Below are 23,887 nucleotides of genomic sequence, written 5' to 3'. Positions count from 1 at the left end.
TATCAATCAACTCATTTAATCCTCGCAGTGGGTCTATGAATTTTCTTACATTTTCACAGATAGGGGAATGGGAATACAGGGAGAGCTGAGCTACACTTTTCCGAGTTACTCAGAACACAAATGGCTGGAGCTGGAGCTCAAGTCCTGGGTTTGATTTGGAAACTTCTCAAACTAGTACTGTCCAGGGCAATGTTCTGAACCTGCACTTCGATTATAGGAATTACTATTTATGTGGATGTTGAGTACCCTAAATGTAACTGGTTGTGGTGGTTTGATAATAAAATGTCTCTCATAGACTCACGTATTTGAATACTTAACTCCAGTTGGGGGTACTGTTCAGGAAAGTTGTGGAACATTTAGGAGGTGGAACCTTGCTACAGGAAGTGGCGGGGGGGCCTTGAGGTGTTTTAGCCCGACCCCAATGTGACAATGTGAGCAAGCTTTCTGTTACTGCTACCCTCCACAATGGACTCTAACTTCTGACACTGTAAGCCAAAGCAAGCTCTTTACTTCCCTAAGTTGCTTTTGGTTGGGTATTTTGTGCCAACCATAAGAAAGTAACTGGCATGCTAGTACAACCAAGACTTGAGTTTCTAGTTAGTTTAAATCACACAGCCGCCTATGACTAGTGGCCATTGTGTTTGTCAGCCCAGTTCTCCTCTCTGCTGTCTTTGGGAGTTGTCAGCATATCAGTCAGACAGACCCTTAGGAACGGAAGTCATCTGCGTGTAGCCTGTAGGGGCTGGAGAGGCAGCACTTGCCGGCAAAGCCTGGCAACCCAGGTTCAGGCCTTTAGTACCCACATAAAGCTAAATGCACAGTGGCATATGCATCTGGAGTTAGCAGTATCTGGAGGCTGTGGTGTGTCCATTCTGACCCCCCCCCCTCCTTGCAGAGCAAAAAAGCAAAGCATTGCAGTAGATTTAAAATATATCTCATTTATGCACTTTGCTTGTGTGGTGTGATGTGTGCCGTGTGTTCATGTATGTGCCCATCTGTGATGGCTGGAGCAGAACACCTGGTGTCCCACTAGCTCTTATTTGAGTTGGAGTCTCTTACTGATCCTGGAACTTGCTGTGTTTTTCCACAAGTTTGGGCAGTTCTCTTCTCTGTTCTGCTACTAGATTGGAGTTACAAACATGCGTGGCCACACCCAGCAGTTTATGTGGTTACTGAGACTGAACTTGAGCAGAATGTTCTCTCAGGCCTCCCCAGGCCCTTATGCTTGCACAGGAAGTGATTTTAATCATCATTAGCTCCAATATCATATTTTAAATATGATCTTTCTTTGGTTTTGCTTGAGGCAGGGTCTCAGTCTAGCCCAGACTGACCTAGAATTCACTGTGGATCCCAGGCTGGCACTTGAACTTCCTTCTTCAATAGTCTTTGAAGTGCTATGATTACAGGCATGAGTGTGTGTGTGTGTGTGTGTGTGTGTGTGTGTGTGTGTGTAAGAGAGAGAACAGACATGTGTGCCATGTCATGTGTGTGAAGATCAGCTGGTTGGTGGACAACCTCAGGGTGTCAGTCTTCATCTTTCCCTTATTTAAGGCAGGGCCTCTTGTTTAAATTTTGTACACCAGGCTAGATGGCCTGAGAGATTCTGGGAACTCCCCTGTCTGTACCCTCCATTTGGCCACAGGAGCACTGGGAGACAAGTGCTGCTGGGCATCCACACTTGGATTCTCACCAAGTACCTTATATACTGAGCCATCTTCCCACCCTATTTATTTATTTTGAGACAGAGTCTCACTGTTTAGCCAGGCTATTCTTGAACTCACAGCAGTCCTCTTGCCTCAGTCTCCCAAATCCTGGAATCACAGGTGCCAGGCACCATGCTTAGCTTGTTGCATTTTAATTTCTTATGGTCACAGGCATATATGAAAGTGTGCATGTTATTAACCTCTCTCCTGAACATGCAATACCATTGCACAGTATGTTGGCAATGACAGAGGTCTCTGAAGCTTAGGTTCCCTGAAATGAAGGAGGAACGAATGTGACGGCATGTTACCTCCTGAAGAGCTGAGGCCTTGCTTCGTTGTTCACTACTCTATCATTAATCTGTGATAGTTTACTAAAGGAGTCATTGAAGGAGTCCAGCATAGTGTTTCAAGACCCAGTAGAAGAATGAATGGAACTCCCTATAGAAGAGGCGAGCAGAAGTAGGACAGGGTAAAGACGCAGACGACTGTAGAAGTCCAGAAGGAGGCGGTTCCAAGGGCAGAAGACTCCATGTCAGACCTGCCTGGACAGCGCAGTAGGATTCAAATTAAGTAGCTGTTCCTGGGGAGCAAACCTTGGATCCAGGTGGCCATGGGTTAATTCATGAAGCAGTTGAGGAACCAGTGAATCTCCACCCTTAATTGTTCTCAGAGTCTTTGGGAAGCTTTAGAAAAACACTCATTAGGGGACTGGGCTTGGTGGTGCATGCCTTTATTCCCAGTATGCAGGAGTCAGAGAGAGGAGAATTTCTGTGAGTTCGAGGCCAGCCCGGAACTACATTATTAGTTCCAGATCAGCCTGGGCTAGACCAAGATCTTACCTCGAAAATATATATATATAAATCAGTCATTAGTGGCTGGAGAGATGGTTCAGTGATTAAGGCACTTGCCTGCAAAGCCTAAGGACCCAGGTTTGATTCTCTAGTACCCACGTAAAGCCAGATGCATAAAGTGGTGCATGCATCTGGAATTTATTTGCAGTGGTTAGAGGCCCTGGTGTGCCCATTCCCTCCCTCCCCACCTCCCTCTCAAATAAATAAATAAATAAATAAATAAATAAAATATTTAAAAAAAAAACAGAGCCATTAGGGGCTGGGAGATGACTCATTGGGCAAAATGCTTGTCACACAAATGTGAGGACTCGAGTTCCAACCTCTGACCCCCATGTAAAATGCCCTGTAGGGTGGTATGTACCATTCATCCTAACCCTGGCAAGATGGAGACAGGTGGATCCTTAGGGCTCTATGGCGAACTAGTCTAGTTGAATTGGTGACTTGTAGCTTCAGTGAGATAGCCTGTCTTATAGTGACTGAGGAGGACACATGATGTCAACCTCTGGCCTCCACACGCCCACACAATGTGCATGACTACCTTCTCACACACATGTGCCCACACACATGCAGGTATGAACACACACACATACTCATGTAAAAACAAAAAAGAAAGCCTACTAGCAAGCTGTTGTGGATACCAAGATTCATGCTTGTAATCCTAACATTCGGGAGGTAGAAGGAGGATCAAGAGTTCAAAGCCACCCATAGCCTCATAGTGAGTTTGGATTTGAGGCCAGCCTGGGATACATGAGGCCCTATCTCAAAACCTCAAACAACAACTAAAACTTACTCATTAGGGGTGACAGAGCACTTGCCTCACATGCTGATGCATACAAAGACACAAGCACACAAATTCCTGGAGAGCTTCTGACTTGGGGTCAGAAAATTTTTGAGGGGGGGAAGAATCTGCATAGTAAAGTATGAAGTTTGTAATGTGTATTTTTGTCGCATTTATTTTGTATTTTTCTATGTAGTTTTTCACTCTAGCCCAAGCTGACCTGGAACTCACTCTAGTCCCAGGCTGGCCTTGAGCTCACAGTGATTCTCCTACCTCAGCCTCCCAAGTGCTAGGGTTAAAGACATGCACCACCATGCTCAGCTCGTTTTTTTTTTTTTAATTTTTATTATTTGTTTATTTATTTGACGGGGGGGGGGGTGAATATGGGTGTGCCAGGGCCTCTAGCCACTGAAAACAAACTCCAGATGCATGCGCCTCCTTGAGTATCTGTCTAATGTGGGTCCTGGGGAATTGAACCTGGGTCCTTTGTCTTTGCAGGCAAACACCTTAATGGCTAAGCCATTCCCTCCAGCCCCTCGTTTTTGTTTTTAAGTAGTTTATTTATTTATTTGAGAGAAATAAAGAGAGGGGAAGAAAGGAAGAGAGAGAAGGATAGAGAGAAATGGGCATACCAGGGTATCCAACCACTGCAGATAAACTTCAGACATATACACCACCTTGTGCATCTGGCATACATGGGTCCTGGGGAATCGAACCTGAGTCCTTTGGCTTTGCCGGCAAGCACCTTAACATGGTCTCATGTAGCTCAGACTAGCTTCAAACTTCTGATCAGTGTTGAGTGCTGGGATTATAGGCATATACTACCACACCAGTTTATGCGATGCTGGGAATTGAACCTAAGGCTTTGTGCATACTAGGCAAACTCTATACCAACTGAGATACATCCCAGCCTACCCAATTTATTATATTTTGATAAAGGTTTAACAGTTGCCAAATAGTGTATCCTATCACTGGTCATGAGGAGAAGGAAAAAGTAGAGGAGTTGGAGGAGACCTTTTTCCTTTTATTTTTTACTTTTTAACGACAAATGAGCATGTTTATAATCTCAGCAACCTGGAAGGCTAGGACAGGAGGATCAGAAGATCAGGACCATCATGGGCTACATAGTGAGATTCTGTTTCAAGAAAAATAAAATCAGCTGGACCTGTGTGGTGTCTCAGGCCTATTATCCCAGCAGTGGGGTGGTGGAGGCAGGAGAATTGCTGCAAATTCAAGCCAGTCTGAGCTACTGAGAAAGACCCTCCCAAACAAAGCAAACAAAGCAAAACAACATTTGGACATAGACATGGTTAGAGGTGAAGAATGATTCAGCCAAAAAATGTGAGTTGTGGTGAGTTAGGATGATACTGAGCTGGATTCTCAGTCTCTGAATTCTGACCAGCCAGCCACTCATCTTGCTGAAGGTTCCCATGGGAGCCGTTAAGAGAAAGCAAGCCTTCTAGCTTGGTAGGCAGATTGTCATTTTGCACCCAGAGCCTGCTATTTTCTAAACACTATTTGAGACTATTAGGTATGTTGTGTAAGAAGTTGGCAGTCATTCACAGTGCCCCAATCACATCTGTGTACTTCTTTTCTATTATTAGACTTTCCCATGCTTGCTTGCCGGGTGACAACTAGAAACGATTCTCCTTTATGCTCTCCTCCTCTGCTGCCTGCCTCCTCTTCCCCTACCTGTACTGAGTCTGTAAATACCAGAGTCACTTTAAGCAAGTCAGTGTAAGCAAGTCAGTGTGAAAATGCAGCCTCTCTTCTGCCCATGAGGGTATGGCTCTGTTTTTCGGGCCAGTGGCTCTCAACATAATTTCCTCTGTGAAGCTGGGGATAGTGTATCAGTGGTAGGGCACTTGCCTGGCGTGGTGAGGTTCTAGTGTCAGTCTCAGCAGTGTAATAAACCAAAACACAAAACAAATAACAAAGAAAAACAACAAGAATTTCCTGTTACCATCCTCTCATGCACTGGCTACTTCAAAATACTTATCAAACTGACTGTGGTAGTTTGGATATATGCTGGTAGACTCAGGTTTGAATTTTAAGTCTGCAGTGTGTAGAACCCTACTAGAAAAGAGACGTCACTGGGGACAGATTTGAGCTCCGGTGGTGTCCGTCACCTGGGAAGTTCGGTTCACCCTTACTGGTGTTGGTTTTTTTCTCTGCTGTGCTGATGTATGATGAAGGGATCCAGCTTCTGTCTTTGATGGAACTTCCCAGGGATAGTCTAAGCCTGCAGTAAAGCGCTTTTCTCCCATAAGCTGTGTCTGGTTGGATGCTTGTCCCAGCAAGGAGTTGTTGACTGCAACACTATTAAATCCAACTGATATTCACCACGTACCAATGACCAAATCCTGTTCTACATACTTCCTGCACATGACTTCTACCATTTATAACCCTTATCGTACATGGCAGGATTTGTGTTGCCCATATCCCCTGCTAGGCAGAGCTCGACCTAGAACCCTAGTCCCTCTGACTCTGGATATGGAGACTGGATTACTCACAACGTAATCCCCAGTTCTATAAATTGAGGATTACTTTATGAGTAATCATAGTAAGTCTCCATTTTTTTGAGGAATTAGGCTAAGAGGATAAATGAGTTGGCCAGGGTTATAGGGCCAGTATGAAACAAAGCTGGGGCAAACCCGGGCTGGCCTGATCTGTTCCTGCCACATCCACTGTCTGAAAGAATTTATTTCTCCATTTTTAGTAATCAAAGACATCTGTAACTGTCACTTGGAGTGTTTTGAAACTTCCAATTAGCATGAGATAATTGGTACTAACGTTCTAGTTTACAGATTACTGCCAAAAGCAAAAAAAAAAAGTGTTGCTTATTAGCCTCCACAGCCTTGGTGTGGATGAATACAGTTTCCATTAGGCATAAGGACTGCTGAATTTCTGCGTGTACATACCCCATGACGACTTGGGTGCACCTGAATCTCAGAACCCATTCTGGGCTTAGGAGGCCAGTATGTTGCTTGGTTTAAAGGAACCAGTTCTACTTAGGAAGTGTCTGCTTGGAAAGGGTGCTGGATTGAGGATGGAAGTACATACCTCTATTACCAGCTACAGAGGAAGCTGAAACAGCAAGATTGGAAGTTCAATACCAGCCTGGTGTTACATTGTACGTTCAAGGTCAGCCTGGCAAACTTAGGAGAGAACATTTAAAATGCAAAGAGCTACAAATGTAGCTTGGTGGTAGAGCCTTTATCCACCGCATGCAGGGACATGGATTCCATCCCTAGTACTACCAAAAAGTAAATAAATAAAACAAAATTTACGAGTTCCAGATTCCAGCCTCCTGTCAGTGAAGCTGAGCTTTCCAGAGGGCTCAGGGACACCTTTCCTGTGGGTTTGGGGTTTAGCCTGTGCTATCCACACATGTCCCTGGATCAGGAAGGAACAGGAGTCCAGTGGAGTCATGAGAATTTGCCCAGTCTGCATTGCAGACTTCCTGGTTTCAGCTAGTGAATTCCTACAGTCTGGAGCATGGCTGGCTTAGTTTACTGTGGATTTTCTTCAGCAGTTGTCGATGTTGCAGATATTAACCTGACTTTCTAGGATAAGATCCTGTGCTGGCATTCTTGTGGGGTACAAAACCGGGATTCTGACCTGCTGGTTTCTGTGTGGAGTGTCCCAGAATTCTAATTCCTCACCTGATTTAGTAACATGATCTAGTGTTCCAAATTACTTCATTTATTTATTTATTTACTTACTTACTTATTAGATTGAGAGAGAGAGAATGGGCATGCCTCTAGCTACTGTAAACAAACTCCAGACAATGCACCATTTTGTGCATCTGGCCTTATGTGGGTACTGGGGAATCAAACTCAGGTCACTGAGTTTTTCAGGCAAGAACCTTAACCATTGAGCCATCCTGCAGCCCTCTACAGTGATTTTTATCCAAAACTTCAATTCACAATGGGTGGTGGGGCTTAAGTCATCCTATTGCCTCAGCTAGCTGAATGCAAGCAGATGCTTATACAAATTCTCTTCTTCACAGCTTAAGCCATCTTTCAGGCATCTGGTCCCTGGGAGAAGTCTTCCAAATCTTTGTTTAGAGTTTCTTTTTTAAGCCAACAGACATTTTCGTTTGTTAGTGCCATCTGCTGGACTTGCTCCAAGTTCTTTTCAGTTCTTCAAGCTGCAGTGCAGTTCTGTGACTGTGTAGGAAAGAGGCCCCAGCCACTTTGGGGGCTCCTAGAGGAGAAAGATGTCCCTGAGGATCCACCTGCTCACTGCTCGGCTCTATGATGTGCTTCCTGAGATCCTCTGTCAGTGTCCGCTGTCCCGCTCCTTGCTCACCTCTCCAGTGTGCATGGTAGTTTGCTCCAGAGACTGGGTATTGGTCATCCTCGCCCCTCACCTGCTAGCACCCTGCCTAGGACATGGGAGGTGGGGGACAGAGCAGAGCTAGAGTGTGTCCTTTCCTCTCATTTCTTCTGCTTGTTAGTTTGATGGTTTTTTTTTTTTTTTGAGACAGAATCTCCTTATTTAGCTCAGATTGGCTTTGAATTTATATTATTGCCTCAGCTTCCTGAGTTTTGCGGTTACTGTTGGGGTCATTATTAAAAGATTTTGGGGTAGGGTCTTGAATCCTGTTATGCAGCCCAGGCTTGCCTTGGACTCACCGTCCTCCTGTCTCACCTCCTGAGTGCTGAGGTCACAGGTATGCAGCAGCATCCTTGGCTCCACCCAATTTTAAGTTTCAGTACCAGACATCCTCTTGTCAAGACACTTCTCTTACTGGTCCCAGAAAGATGTGACCTTTTGTATTCATTCTGTTCTCCGTACTACATTTTGTGAGAGTCGTTTTCCTTCTACTAATGTCACATGGAATCTTGCTTTCCAGATTTTGAACACCTCGAGAGCAGAACCTGTCTGATTCATATCATCTTTATCATCTTTCTTTTTCCGAGGTAGGGTCTCACTCTAGCCCAGGCTGATCTGGAATTCACTATGTAGTCTCAGGTTGGCCTCAAACTCACAGAGATCTTCCTACTTCTGCCTCCCAAGTACTGGGTTAAAAGCATGCGCCACCATGCCCGGCTTCTTTTGTGCTATAACCCACGAAAGAATGATTTGTTCACTGTCGGCTAGCATGTTACAGCAGTTAACATATATGCCAAGTTCTTTTATCTATTCTTTGCTTGCTGGTTCTTAAAACCTTACAACAAATATCCCTCTCAGGTAAAGGCTGTTAGTAACATTTTTGTCTATTTTGTAGGTAAGGAAAGTGTTAAATACATTGCTGAGGGCCATATAACTAAGAAGTGGAGAGGTCTGAATTCAGTTCCAGGCAGTAGTTTCTTTCTCCCTCTTCCCTTTCCTCTCTCCTCCCTTCTATGTGGTTTAGGCTTCAGGTTCTAGATTGGTAGCCATGCCCCCCACCCTGCTTCCTTAGACATATGTTCATACACATGATATATATACACAACTCGCCAAGTGTCTATAGGTTGGTATTTCGTACTTATCTGTAGCCAAGTTTGAAGGTGACCCACTGTGAACTTTCTAAACCACAGAAAGGCCAGAAAGGGGGAGTGGGCAGTAGTATTGGCTCTAGTCGCAGTTCTGGTTCGGAAATCAACAGTGCCATCTAGTGGAATCACATGCTAATACCTGCTAAGAATTGTTTTTCTGACGCTGATACATGACTCACTTCAGTGGGTTCTGTGGATCCCAACTTTGGTCTTTACTCTTTCCTGGCAAGTACTCTATCCCTGTCCCCAGCCATGTGACTTGGATTTTGATGGAGAAGTTCAGACAAGGTCTCACTAGATAGCCTTGGCTGGCCTGAGCTCTCTATGTAGACCAGGCTGGCCTCTGCTTCCCAAGTGTGGGATGACAGGGGTACGCCACCATACCTAGCCATAGTGGTAAAAAGCATATCATGTAGGAAAGAGAGGGATTGTTTTCCTGCTTGATTCTGCCATAGCTGGATGCTTTGACCTTTTTTTGTTTGTTTTGTTTTTTGAGGTAGGGTCTTATTCTAGCCCAGGCTGACCTGGAATTCACTATGTCACCTCAAGGTGGCCTTGAACTCATGGCGATCCTCCCACCTCTGCCTCCCGAGTGCTGGGATTAGAGGCGTGCGCCACCACGAATATGGTGTGGCTCTGGCTTCTGATGTATATGTAGTTTCTTGAGTGTGTTCGAAAAATTTGTTGTGGGGTCTGGAGATAGCTCACTTGGTAATGTGCTTGCCTGTGAAGCCTTGGGGTTCAGTCACCAGCCCTGGTAAAACAGAGCATGGTGGCACATGCCTGCAGTCTCAACTCTGCAGGTGGAAGCAAGAAGAAAAGAAGTTCAAGGTCATCTTGGCTACATATGGCGTTTGAGAGCAGCCTGGGTTAGATAGAGATCCTGATTCAAAAGACGAGGGAGGGAGGGCGCCTGTAATTTCTTCTAAACTTATTTACTTCTTGCTGGCAGAACAGACCCGAAGGATATGGTTATAAGTATGGCCACACACAGAAACCATGTGCTTCCTTGGTTCAGATGAAGCACTCACTCTACAAGACAGTTGGAATTGGCTTTTAGGGTCTAGTCTAAGGAGTGTACTCTGGAGACCCATATACTGTTACAGTAGACAGTCCACCAGAACAATGAACAATTTGGTTATATTGTAGCTTAGTTACAATGGCATTTATGGTATTATTTTTTATTTAAGAAGTTGTTTTTATTTATTTATTTGAGAGATAAAGAGAGAGAATGAGAATCTGGGTGCACCAGAGCCTCTAGCCACTGCAAATGAACTCCAGATGCATATGCTGCCTTATGCATCTGGCCTACAGGGGTCCTGGGTCCAATTGAACTGGGTCCTTAGGCTTTGTAGGCAAATGCCTTAACTGCTAAGCCCTGTTGTTACAATTTTTCATTGTTTTGTCTTTTTTTTTCCTGTTTGTTTTGTCTGTCTCCTCTCCTTCCTCCCTCACCATCTCTGTCTATTTTACTAGACTGGACAACAATGTGAAGGCATTTTCTTTTGAGACAAGGTTTCATGTAGCCCAAGCAGGATGGCCTTGAACCCACTAAGCAGCCTAGGATGAGCCTGAACTTCCTCCTGCCTCTACCTTCCAAGGCGGTGATTACAAGTGGTTTTATGCAGAACTTTGTGCATGCTAGGCAAGCACTCTATCAACAAATTATGTCCTAGCCCGTGAAGGCATTTTTTTTTTAACCAGTGTATGCTTATTAGTTATGTCTCCATATGTGAAACATGACATTAAAGTATATGAGTGTGCAATGAAAATAATGCCAATTTAGAAAAATATACCCCCCAAAAATAACAACAAAAAACCAAATGTGGAATACAAAAAATTTTAAAGGTTACAAAAATGAAAGATAAACAAAAACAATAATAAAAAAGAAAGATGTATTAAAGTTGGATATATATTAAAGATATATTAAAGTTAGTGTTCGTACATACCTTTAACCCCAGCACTCAGGACACAGAGGTTGTAGGATCTCCATTAGTTCAAGACCAACCTGAGATTACATAGTGAGTTTCAGAGCAGCCTGGGCTAGAATGAGACCCAGCCCCCAAAAAAACAAAAACCCCAAAAAGTGAGCTTGTTCTTCCATTATATAGATGGCTAGCCACAGGCAGTAAGCCAGTGTGGTGGTGCCAGTGTTTGGGGCACTTGGGGGTTTATTTAGGCCAGCCTGGACCACATGGCAAGATCATAGCTGAAAAATAAGTAAAATAAATAAAATAAAAGGTGGTTTTAGTAAACATAACCTTTATTTACTTATTTCTTTTCATTGTTTTTTTCCTGTTTTTTTTTTTTTTTTTTTTTTTTTTTTTGAGGTTTGAGGTAGGGTTTCACTCTAGTCCCAGGCTGGCCTCGAACTCTCAGTGATCCTTCTACCTCAGCCCCTTGAGTTCAGGGACTAACGGCATGGACCACCATGCCCAGTGCTTATGTTCTTTTGAAGGTAGTCTCTCACACTGCAGCTCGGGCTGGTTTCTTGCAGTCATCCTGCCTCAGCTTCCCTAATTGCTATGATTACAAACATGAGCCCCCAGATTGGCTCACATGACCGGCTTTTGAGCTGTGTACTCACCCAACCATGGGGTGGAAAGTGCAGGCCGTCTGCGCTTGTATTCCTTCGTTAGACCCTTTACTCTACTCCGGCCAGGTGATCCAGTCAAGTCTTCTGCCTCTGGCAGAGTGCTGTTCACACCCTCCCTAGCCCTGCCCCCGCCCTCCCCAGGCTGCACCAGTTCCTTTGGGACTCTGGTGCTTGGGGAAGAATGGGTTACTGTTCTGTGTGCTAGTTTGAGGGCCTAGTAGGGTACAGTCAGCCCTTGCCCACAGAGTGACACATACCTGGGGAGAGCAGGGGAGCTGGTTGAGACCTTCCCCTTCTAGAACAGGTGTCTGCTGGCTGTCCTCTGGTGTCATGGGCCTGGCTTTCTCCTGGCTTGGTTTTTTTTTTCTTTCTCAGAACCATTGTTTGCTGGGTGTCCCCCTGTATGCTAAACTTCCACTGGCGAACTTGTATAATCCCCATATGTGTAGCCATGGGCTGGATGACCTTCCCCAGGTTAAGAAAGCCACCAAGCACTAATGTTCATGTTCTGTGTCTTCCTCAGCAGCCAGCAGAGCAGCCAGCAGAGCAGCCAGCAGAGCAGCCATGATGACGATTCTAGCAGGTTCCTGAGCCCTCGGGTGCGTGAGGAAAGGTAAGATTCAAGGACCAGGAGGGGATGGCGGGAAGGACTGTAGCAAAGGGGGCAAAATGCTTGTGCAGCTATGCTTCTACTGTGTGTGAGAACTTTGGGAAATGGAAGAGGAGTTGGAGGCTGCCAGACCTGTGCTTGGAGACTGGCTGCAAAGACAGGCTGCCCACAGTGGGCATCACTCAGGGCTAACACCAAGGGCACCTAAGAGTGGCCAACCAAAAATGCTTAGATTTGAGCCACACATTGTCGGTGTGGATGGTGGGGGTGGGGGTGCGCCTGAGGAAGCTGGTGTCTTGGAATGACTTGTGTGGCCTTATGTGGTAGCAGCCCACCAGCCTGGCTGGCCTACTGTGGCTTGTGTGTGGTGAGGGTCATCGGAAGAGAGGCTAGATATATATTGAGAGGTGCAGGTAGGTAGTGCGGAGGGAAGGACCAGGCCTGCTGGTTCCTCCCTAGGGGTTGAGGCGATGATGATCATCGGATGACCCAGACCTCTCCTGGCCACCGGAGAAAAACCACACTGAGTTGAGAGTCTTTTCAATGCAGGAACTCGCAGAAACAACTCACTTTATTACTCTGAGCAGTTGCCTATATCATGTTGGGGACGAAGGTGGGATTTTAGGATGGGGGAAGAGGTAAGGGCCAATAGTAAACTTTGACTATTGAAATTTTTTTTTTTACAATTTTTTTTGGTACTTTTATTTATTTGAGAGCGACAGAGTGAGAAAGAAGCAGATAGAGAGAGAGAATGGGCGCGCGAGGGCCTCCAGCCAGTGCAAACGAACTCCAGACGCGTGCGCCCCCTTGTGCATCTGGCTAACTTGGGTCCTGGAATCGAGCCTTGAACCGGGGTCCTTAGGCTTCACAGGCAAGCAATTAACTGCTAAGCCATCTCTCCAGCCCAACTTTGACTATTGAAATGGTAATTACAATTGCCATGCGGAGGTGGCAGGCCAGAAGCCATCAGGAGTCCTAGCTGGCCAGAGACAGGTCGCCCAACTTTAGCTAGGCTCAGGGAGTTCCACTAGGCCTCACGCCCGGGCCTTTCAGAGCCCAACAAAGAGGCAGCAGAGGGAGTATGGGGGTCTAAACACTTGGTTGAGGATTTGAGACTCAACCAGTGTTTATTTCATGTAGTGCTATGTATATAGTAAGGAGGTGGGTTTGTGGTGACAAGTTAAGCTTTTTTGGTCTAATAATGTAGATTAGAGCCTCAGTCCTGGGCATTGGACCCAGAACCTCGAGCATAAGGCTCTGCCAGGTAGAAATGATGTGAAATAAATTGTAGCTTAGACAGTTCCCTTCTTTCTGTAGCATATGCCCTTAAACAAGCAGTTGGAAAGCAGAAGTAGAAGGATCAAGGAAAATTTAAGTTTAGCCTAGTTTATATGGAGTTCCAAGCCAGGCCAACCTGGACTATGTATGGAAACTATGTCTCAAAAAAAAATTATTTAGGTGTAGGATTGCTATAGGGAGCTGAACCTGGAACATGGAGTTTTTTTTTTTTACCTGGCACATATAGGCCAAAGTGTAACACTATGAAATGATATTTATTTATTTTATTTGTATGTGTGTGTCTGTATGGATGTATGGATGTGTGGATGTGGAGGCCAAAGGATAACCTTAAGGAGTCATTGCCCTTTTTTTGTTTGTTTGGTTTTGTTTTTTTTCTCTCTCTCTTTTTTTTTTTTCTTGAGGTGGGGTCTCACTCTAGCCCAGGCTGACCTGGAATTAACTATGTAGTCTTAGGCTGGTCTTGAACTCACAGTAATCCTCCTACCTTTGCCTTCTAAGTGCTGGGATTAAAGGTGTATACCCCCTCATCTGGCTGTCTGTGCTGAGTTTTTAAAAAAATTGTTTATTAGAGAGAGAGAATGGGCAGTCCAGGGCCTTTAGCCACTGCAAATGAACTCCAGATGCATGCATCACCTTTTATATTTGGCTTATGTGGGACCTGGAGAATCAAGCCTGGATCCTTAGGTTTTGCAGGCAAGCACCTTAACTGCTCGGCCATCTTTCCCGTCTTGTCTCTGCTGTTTTGATAGAGGATCTCTTGTTGCTGGAAATGAACTTCCCATTCTCTGGTTCCTGGGATTCCAAATGCTCCCTCAGTTGGCTTTTACATGAATGCTGGGGAATTGAGCCTGAGTCAATAGGCATTGCAAATAAGCTGTTTTAACTACTGGGTCATCTTCCCAACCCCCCCATCAAATGATTTTTTTTTTTTTTTTTTTGTAATTTGAGGTAGGGTCTTATGTAACCAACATTGGCTTTAAACTCCTGGTCTTTCAGCCTCCACCTCCCAAGTGTTAGGATTATATGCATGTTCCACCATACCTAGCTCCAAATTATCTTTGAAAGTTTAAGTAACAGAAACATAACAAAAAGTGTGTGAATAAACTGGGGCATGGTGGCACACACCTTTAATCCCAGAATTTGGGAGGCAGAGGTAGGACTGCTGTGAGTTCAAGGCCACCCTGAGACTACATAGTGAAGTCCAGGTCAGCCTGGGCTTGAGTGAGACCCTACATCGAAAAAACCAAAACTGCTTTTTTTTAAGCCGGGCATGGTGCCGCACGCCTTTAATCCCAGCACTTGGGAGGCAGAGGTAGGAAGGATCACCGTGAGTTTGAGGCCACCCTGAGACTACATAGTGAATTCCAGGTCAGCTTGAGCTAGAGTGAGACCCTACTTTGAAAAACCGAAAAAAAAGAAAGAAAAATCCAAAACTGAAAATTAAAAAAAAGGTATGAATTGAGTGTGTGTATGTGTAATTGCAGTCTGTAGGAATTTGATCAGAGCCAGTGCGTTATAACCAGTTAGTTCCACATGGATATTAGAGTGCGGAAGAGAATGATTAAGAGGGTAAATATATCATTATAAGGACTGGCTTATGAAAGGAGAAAGTTTACGGTCACTATAAGTTCTTCTTCCTTCCTGTCCCTCCTCTGCCTAAGGAATGGACAGAGAGAAGTTACGGCAAGAAGGATTTAGCTTAGGCTGGAAGTGGTGTCTGTGATTGGAGCTGTACAGTGGAGAGGCCCATGGAAGAACTCAGGCCAAAGCCAGGTGGTGTGTCTCAAGATAGACTGCCCTGGGCCAAGGGTCAGGATCTCCTCAAATTTAATGTTCCCATTATAAAGACTTGTGAGTTCTGCCCAGCTCTCAGCTTCTGTCCGTTATTAGCCAGAGTGAACGGCTCAGTTCATCTGCTTAAACCGAGTGGATATGGAGACCTGGGGCCCCCATAGGGCAAAGACTAATTATTCTCATCAGAATCCTTAATCAGCTCCTTCAGTCCCTAGAGTAGCCTACAGTCTTTTTGTAAGGCTTTCCAGAGGTCAGTGGTATCCTCTGAGTTCCCCGGCACAGCTCCCTGCCCTGTGTTTGTGTACCATCACCTCGTCTCAGGAAGTACACTATCCATTTCTGACCATGATGTCCTTAATTACTCGTCCTATGTTGGGCCTAGAATCCCTATAATCCTCTCACCTCACTTCATCCTCTCTCTGCTGCTAGAGTGCTAAATTGCACACACCCTAGCAACCCATTCCCCAGGATAGCCTGTCTTTCTGTAGGATGTTGCTAACCACACAGCTTTGCCTGTTGTTGCCTATTTGGGGATGTACATGGATAGGAATTATATTTACACTCACACCTTCCTTCCTCCAGGGTTCTCTTAAGTTTTGCCTCAAGAGGGCCTCTAGATTCCTTCCCTGGCCCTCTCTTCTCATGCAGAGCCCCCTCGGCCCCCTAAGCTCTGCGTTGATGCTCACTTTGGGCCTATGAGTCCTGTGGTCGGAGTGTCGTCCCTGCCTGCAACACCTGAGCTGTTGTGTGTTCTGCTTTCTCCTACAGTGCAGGGCCTCACTCTGCCCTGTTCTTCTGCTTACACATTTCCATGCACTCGAGTCTCTCTGGGGCATTGAGGAGATCGGGACTTGGGGACATTTTCAGCAGTGGTAGAGATCTGGCCCATGCTCTTCTTTTGCCAGACAGTGCGCTGACCATTAATATGCTACCTTGCTGAGGCCTTCCTGTCATCTTCTCATTTATTCTGCCGCTCCTCTGAGAGGTAAGTGGAGCAGGTGTTAATGCAGACTGTAATGGCCAAGGATGAAGTGGATATTATGCAGTGATCCGTGGCTACCTCTCATCCTTTAAACCATGTGATCAATTATATCATGAAAGATTATTCCTAGAACAGGCACAATTACATTGATTTCTTCATAATTGTAGTTCTTTAGCATTAGGCACTCTCGATTGGCTTAATAAAACATTAAGCATTTTTTTCACAAAGGTCAGGATGGACATACTATTTAGAGATGAAGTTGCGGCCTTACCCATGCATCGCTTGTCACTGTGATTTCTTCCATGTGTGGACATCATGGAGTGTGCTCAGAAATACTGAGAAGACTGCAGCTTCTCTATACATGTTCTTATTGGACTGCCCCTAACCTTTACAGAAAGCACTAGTGTATCACAGTACTGCACTAATACTGCAAGGAAAGTGTTTTTTTCTGGTCAAACCTAAGGATTTCTTTAAGTTTTCTTCCTTATTTATATCAGTGTTCTGTCGTGCAAGTTTCCTGGGCAGCCATGACATCATGGGAAATGGAGATTGTCCCAACTAACTTCCCCAGAATAGGGGACATGCATACATAGCATGGTAATGCATTCTTATACTTCAAGGTAAGACTGGATCAATTATTAGGGTTTCTCAAGTACCCAGAGCCTTACTGAGTACATTTTCCCCCATGGCAGTAACTCATAACCAAGCAAGGAATTTAGAAAAAGAGGCTGTTCTACCAAGGACAGGAAGAATGTGGTCTCAGCTGACCAGGAAGCCTTTCAGCAGTAGGAATGATGAGACTTGGAGTGGAGGTTCGAGTCTGTGAGTGTCAAGGCCAGGCTGCAGCATCCTGCCCTTGGGACCAGAGTGTATTCCTGTCCCTGTCCCTGCATGCAAACCTGCATGCCATGAGCCTTAAGAACTGTCTACAGGGTGTAGGGGAGCTTGCTAGAGCTGAGGCTGCAAGATGCGTGGAGCCTTGCTGGTTACTGTACTGGCAGAACTAATACTTTGAATACCTCTTTTTTTCTCTCTTCGCTTTTGGTTTTCTGAGACAGGGTCTCTTGTAGCTCATGAAGGCCTCAGGCTAGCTGTGTAGCCAAGAATAACCTTGACATTCCGATCCTACCTCCACTTCCCAAGTGCTGGGACTGCAGGCCTGCACCATGCTTGGCTTTTTTGTTTGTTTGTTGTTGTTCCTTCTTAACTGAGGATCAAACCCAGGGCATTATACATGCTAGGCAAGTGCTGTCCCTGTGAGCTCCTCACTAACTGCTTTGTTCCCCGCCTCAGAGTGTCTTGGTACATGACTAGCCTGGAACTCACTATGCACATCAGGCTGGCCTCCACCTTGTGTCATTCTTCCGGCCTCTGCCTCCCAAGTCCTGTGCATCATCACACTTGGTCCCAACTGTGCATTTAAAAAGCAATTTAGAGGGCTGGAGAGATGGCTTAGCGGTTAAGCGCTTGCCTGTGAAGCCTAAGGACCCCGGTTCGAGGCTCGGTTCCCCAGGTCCCACGTTAGCCAGATGCACAAGGGGGCGCACGCGTCTGGAGTTCGTTTGCAGAGGCTGGAAGCCCTGGCGTGCCCATTCTCTCTCTCTCTCCCTCTATCTGTCTTTCTCTCTGTGTCTGTCGCTCTCAAATAAATAAATAAATAATTAATTTAAAAAAAACCAAAATAATTAAAAAAAAAAGCAATTTAGAGCCGGGCATAGTGGTGCATGCCTTTAATCCCAGCACTCGGGAATCAGAGGTAGGAGGATGGCCGTGAGTTCAAGGCCACCCTGAGACTCCATAGTGAATTTCCAGGTCAGCTTGAACTAAAGTGAGACCCTACCTCGAAAAACCAAAAATAAATAAATAAAAAATAAAAAGCAACTTAGTTTCCTCAAACTTAGTTTTCCCATTCATGAAAGTCTGTTGTCCATCATATCCTGTGAAGAATAAATAAAATAACATGTAGGTTCCCAGGCACGGAGTAGGTGTATAGTAAACGGCAGCTCTTCATTTTGGCTGTCATGAGACTTGATGCTATTCCTTAGCAGAGCTACAGTCTTCTGTTCTAAAGAAGCAGAGGCGGTGGCTAGGATGAACGCCCAGTGGTTGAAGATGCTTGTTTGCAAAGCCTACTGGCTCGAGTTCAATTCCCAAGCCACCCATGTAAGTTGGACACAAAAAAATGACACAAGCTTGTTTGCACCAGCAAGAGGTCTGAGAGAGAGAGAGAGAGCAAGCGAGCGTGAGGGAGAGGAAGGGCTTCAAAGCAGAGATAGAACGTATGGGTAGAATACAGCGTACCTGCCAATGGCAAGTGCAGACACTAGCAGGTAAACAGATTGAGGTGTGGTGTTTCCCCGCAAGAGCCTTGTTGTGTTATGGTGAGCTATGCTTGCAAATAAACAAGCACAGTATAATGTCAGTTATAACAACTGAAGAGCTTTTACTAAATGCTAAGTCCTCTGCAATGAATCTTGCCCATGTTTTCTTAATATCCTCTCAGTGGTCCTACGGAGCTGATGCTGTTATTACCATGTTAGGTGAGGAGACTGAGGGCCAGGGAAGTTGAGAAAGGGGCTCTGGAGAGACAAAGCTCTTCTGCTTGGGACATGGATGGGTTGAAGGTGAATCCAGAAAGACTGGAGGTGGGTGGAGGGCGTGCTTCAGCTGAGACCCGCAGGCAGAGTGGAAGTTTCATGTCACATGGCCAACACTTGGGGTGGGGGGACAGGATGTGCATGAGCACAGAGTCATGAGAGCACAGGACACATCCAGGAAATGCTGCTTGTCCCTCTCGTAGCATGCAGCCTGGAGTCCGAGGAATGGGTTGCTGGCTAGTGGACAGAAGATTTTTTTTTAAGTATATTTTTATTTATTTATTTATATTTATTTATTTATTTATTTATGAGGGAGGGAGGGAGGGAGGGAGAGAGAGAGAGAGAGAGAGAGAGAGAGGGAGCCAGGTAGAGAGAGAATGGGCACTCTGGGGCTTCTAGGCACTGCAAATAAACTCCAGACGCATGCACCACCATGTGCATCGAGCTTACACGGCTACTGGGGAATCGAATCTGGGTCCTCAGGTTTCTCAGGCAAATGCCTTAACTGCTAAGCCATCTTTGCAGCCCCAGAAAGGTTTTTTGTTCGTTTGTTTGTTTTCCCAAAGGTAGACAAGTGTTTAACCTTGTCTTTTACATAGAGGGTGTTCTTTATTGATCAGACACCATGGAGAGATCTTGAGGAATGGAGTTCGCTGGTATGGTGACCAATATGAACTGTCATAAGACTATGTGGCTTATAAATGACATTTTTTTCTCCATTTCTTTGAGACAGGGTCTTATGAAGCCCATGTTCATTTCAAATTTGCTTTGTAGCCCAGGATTAACTTGAATTTCTAATCCTTCTGCTGCTTCCTGAGTGCCACGATTTACGGGCTTTAACTCTCACTGTTCTGGAGGCTGGGAAGCCTGAGATTAAGGGGCTAGCAGGGCTACTGTCTGGTGGAGGCCCCTGCCTCCCTTCCTTCTTCCCTCTCCCCTTCCTCGCTCCCTCTCTTTCCTCCTCCAAACTTTTTTTTCCTTTCAAATAGGGTCTCACTTTAGCCCAGGCTGACCTGTCACTCACTGTGTAATCCCAGGCTAGCCTCGAACTCACTTCCATCCTCCTTCCTCTGTCTCCTGAGTTATGGGATTAAAGGCATTTGCTTTTATTTGGGGGAGGGGCTCACAAAGTTCAGGTTTTTAAAAAGACTGGTTCTAGTAATTTGGCCTATTCTTGCCTTAAACTCATGATTTACTTTCCTAAATGCTGGGATTACAGATGTGACAATACGTTTGGTTTGTAGGCCTGTTTTCTTCATATCTAGCCATCGGTGTATCTTCATGGCACAAACAACTCTGGTCTCTACTTTGCTAATCACCTCCCAAGGACCCATCTCCTATTTCCAACACATTGGGTGCTGGGACTTCAACATGAATTTAGGGAGGAATGAGGTTCCTTTAGACTCTAGCACAAGGTCATGTCTCAGCTATGGTGAGAAAAATCACATTGGTCCCAGTGAGAAGCATAGATTTGAGGGACAAACTCTGGAAGTGAGTAGATGAAGTAGGAAACCAGTGTCAGTTTGCCATCCTCTGGCTTACCCATCGGGTTAAGAAGCACTTGCTAAGAGAGTGCTTGCCTAGCCGTATCCATGTCTGTCATCCCTGCACCTGGGAGGTAGCAACAGGAGGTCCGGCACTGAAAGCTCCTCCTCAGCTCTGTGGTGAGCACAGGAACAGCCTAGCACACAGGAACACAGGAGACACTGTCTCAATAAATGAATAGCACGGATTTATTGAGCACATCCTGTCTGCCATGCATCCTGAGGTGGCAGGGTTGGCTGTATGGGCAGAGCTATGAACAAGACAGCCACTGTCTCCTCTGAGCTTGTTCTCCAGAGAGAGGAGCAAAGGAGACATCAGGTGTGAAGAAATGCTGCGAAGACAAGGAAAGCAGGTGTAGGCCTGAGCTGAGTGTGTGTGTGTGTGGGGGGAGGGGGTTACTGCCATGGCAACATCGTGGCTGAGGCAGATGGTATGTGTCTGAACGGCAGTAGTGAGGACAGAAAAGGAGGAGCCAATCAAAGACATGGGAAGTAGAGCTGATGGGATTGACATCCAGGTTGGGAGATTGTTCAGGATGAACCTGGAGTCTCTAGTTTGAGCAGCAGAAAGGTAGCACAGTCCAGAGGGTAAGTGCCTGCTGGGCTGTGGTTGTGGCTCCAGCATAGGCTATGTGATGCTGTAGTTAGTTGATGTCCATGTGCCCCACTGTCTTCATCTGCAAAATGGGCATAATAATAGTTCGTTTATACTTCACAAGGTTGCTCTGAAAGCTAGATGTGTTCTTTTCTTTCTCTCTCTCTCTCTGTGTGTGCATGTGCATCCACATGTGTATAATGGTTTAGAATAGGAATAGTGAGTGGTCTGTGGCTAGCATTAGATATGTGCTTGTATAATTACTGTTATTAACATAGTGAGTAAAAGAGGAAGTATTTGGGCTGGGGAGATGGCTTGAAAAGTCTGCTGGCCTAGGTTTGATTCCCCAGCACCCATGTAAAGCCAGATACAAAGTGGCATATACATATGTAACGGAGTGCTTGGGGTCCAGGAAAGTCCTTGAACCACAAATCCTAGGTTTGCATCTAATTTTAATCCCAGAAGTGAATTTTAAAAAAGGCTGAGGATAGTTATTGAGGGAAGTACAGAGCCAAGGAGAGGCGCCCATGTGGCTAGAGATCCCACATGGATAGCCTGGAAAACCTATGGAAAGAAAAGGGAGAAAAGAAAGTTCTAGGAGCTCCTGACTTGTGGGGAGCTGGAAGGAATAAAGAATCTATGTGGAAAGTAAGGGCTAGGGGCTTTCCCCTGCATTCAACCTGGGAAAAACTCACCCACATCTGGAGGTTCCCAAGTGGCCTGAGAGCCTGCCCTCCCCTAACAAAGGTTATTTATAACCTTATGGTGGGGGGCTGTCTTCTAGCTCAGATGAGCCAGAGGACCAGCTGGTTCACTAGGGCTAAGGGCTGTCTGAGGAAGAGACTAGCCCTGACACCAAGTTCCAGGGGCTGAAATTGACCAACCACCATGTTTAAATCCCATGAAAGGCCTCCATCCCAGGAGGGAATGTAGAGATAAGACGTCAGATCATCTTTGATTTCTAGCAAGTGCAGACTTTCTTGCCCTAACTGCGCTCACTCTCACATCTGGTGTTTGTAGCAGTAAGAGACCTTGGTAAACATATATACGCACATACACACATATGTGCATGAAATCAATCAGTAAAATTTTCTAGGAAGTCCTTGAAGAGCAAGGGCAGTGCTGGGCTTAGTTCAGGCCTGCACAGTGTGAAGTGCTCTTTCCTGGTGTGTGCAGATGACGCCATACGAGGCATGGACTCAGATGGCACGTCCTGCCAGTACCATTTTGGGGTTGCTCAGTGGCAGAATACTTATTTGCCTGGCATGCTTGAAGCTCTGAATTCATGCCTAGCACTGCAAACAAACAAATAAGCAATCTCTTTAGGAGTAGTGTCCAGGCTATGATGAGTCATTCTTAGATGCCCAGCATTTGAGTGTGAGAGGAAGACCTCAGAGCCCAGTGCTGGGTCCCAGCTGCTCAGCTGGGCAGTGCCCCTATTGAAATGTAAGGAAGTCAGGCTTCTGAGGAGGCAAGAAAGGAAAGATCCACACTGGTGCAGAGTCGCCCCTAAGTAGGCAATGGGAACTGCTGTATGAGGATGCAGTGGCAGGTGAGGGGGAAGGAAGGTAAGGGTAGCTTTAGGATTTCTTCTCTGAATTGTAGGAAATGACATCATCTCCTAAGGTCAGGGAAGGTGGATCAGGATTAGCCTGGAGGTTTGATATTCCTTTAGGGTTTTTTTTTTTAAGTTACTTTTTCTGTGGTTACCTTAAAAGTTCATTTCTTGCCATTTTCCTGGAGCTTACCCTCGCTCTTTCTAGGTGGAATATCTTATCTTACAGGTACCAGTAGATATGGTCACTTCTGTTACAGTATAGTCACCATGCCATGTGACTCTTTGATCTCCTTACCTGCCTCACCAGTGAGACCTTAGAGGACAGAGATTACACCTTGTGTCTGGCACAGAGTGAGCAATGGTTTGTGGGACGTGTGAGCAAGCAAATATGTCCTTTGGAGGTACCAAGGGAATGGCACGTGAGGTCAGAGAGAAACCTCAGGAGCTGAAGCCAGGCTAAAGCACAGGCCTGTTATTGCCAGTGCAGTTTGAGCCACTCTAAAGGAGAGTCTTTCCTCTCACTCTCCTTCCTTCCTTCTCTTCCTGCCTCCTTCCTCCCTCATTGCTTCCCTCTTCAACTCCCCTTCTTTCCATTCTTTTCTTCTACTTTTGTTGTTGTTGTTTTTTGAGGTAGGGTCTCACTCTAGCCCAGGTTCACCTGTAACTCACTCTGTAGTCCCAAACTGACCTCCAACTCATGGTGAGTGTTCCTACCTTTGCTGGAATTAGGTGTGAGTCACCACACCCAGCTCCATTCTTCTCTTCTGAGATAGGATCTCCTCCGTGTAGGGGTAGATAAGGCTGGTCTCAAATTCATGGGTCTCCTGCCTCATTCCAAGTACAGGGATTACAGATGCATTACCATGCTGTGTTAGGTGAGGGAGTCTCAGTTCTGTTCTTGTAGCCCAGACAGAGCAGATTTCTACAGCCCTCTAGCTCTATCTGTCTGCCTGGCCTCAGAATTCCCCAAGGTCCTGCCTGCACTCAGGTGATCTTTCAGTGTGAGGAAAGAGCCAAGGAGAAATCCCTCTGGGAGCTGTGCCCACAGCCTCCTCTCCTTCCAGCGCCAGCAGCTGACATCACATGCAGGTACACCTCCACCCCCTGGGCTGAGGATAGAGGAAGAAAGCTTGTCAGATGCCCAGAGCACTGAAAGATGTGGAAGGATGGAGGAGCGCTCTGCTTGGAACTGTGGCTTAGAAAGAAGGAAAAGGCATAGACAGAGAGATCAGAGCACCAGGCTCTCCCACCCTGGACCCTCAGCCTACCTGTGTTTTGTATGGGGGTGTAGGAAAGGGGGAGTGTCGAGGTAGGAGCTCACTGTCGACAGCTGGGGTGGCTGCAGAGGCAGGGAGTTCATGCGTGTCCAGAGTGAGCCCCAGCTCAAGGTCCTGTCCATCACGTGACCACCCTGCCCCTGAACCCCATCTGGTACAGAACCTGCACCCCAAGACCGTCTCATGCAGCACGGCTGTCAAGCAGGCATGCCGT

The 23,887-nt window shown here is 45.9% G+C and overlaps 1 protein-coding gene across 5 annotated transcripts in view; it reads left to right on the top strand.

Moving 5' to 3' along the window:
* Positions 1–23,887, top strand: part of Gramd1b (GRAM domain containing 1B) — a 183,186-nt gene that overhangs the window by 43,192 nt on the left and 116,107 nt on the right. For 4 of the 5 annotated variants that reach the window (XM_045145819.1, XM_045145818.1, XR_006636261.1 and 1 more), the window contains exon 2: positions 11,941–12,030. In XM_045145819.1, coding sequence (XP_045001754.1) covers positions 11,941–12,030 — 90 coding nt within the window. Of the gene's footprint in view, positions 1–11,940; positions 12,031–20,506; positions 20,563–23,887 lie in introns of those variants that run through there. The other variant, XM_045145823.1, reaches the window with a different exon arrangement.

Source organism: Jaculus jaculus, chromosome 3, assembly GCF_020740685.1.
Source record: "Jaculus jaculus isolate mJacJac1 chromosome 3, mJacJac1.mat.Y.cur, whole genome shotgun sequence".
NCBI lineage: Eukaryota > Metazoa > Chordata > Mammalia > Rodentia > Dipodidae > Jaculus > Jaculus jaculus.
This window is presented reverse-complemented; position numbering and strand designations above follow the sequence as displayed.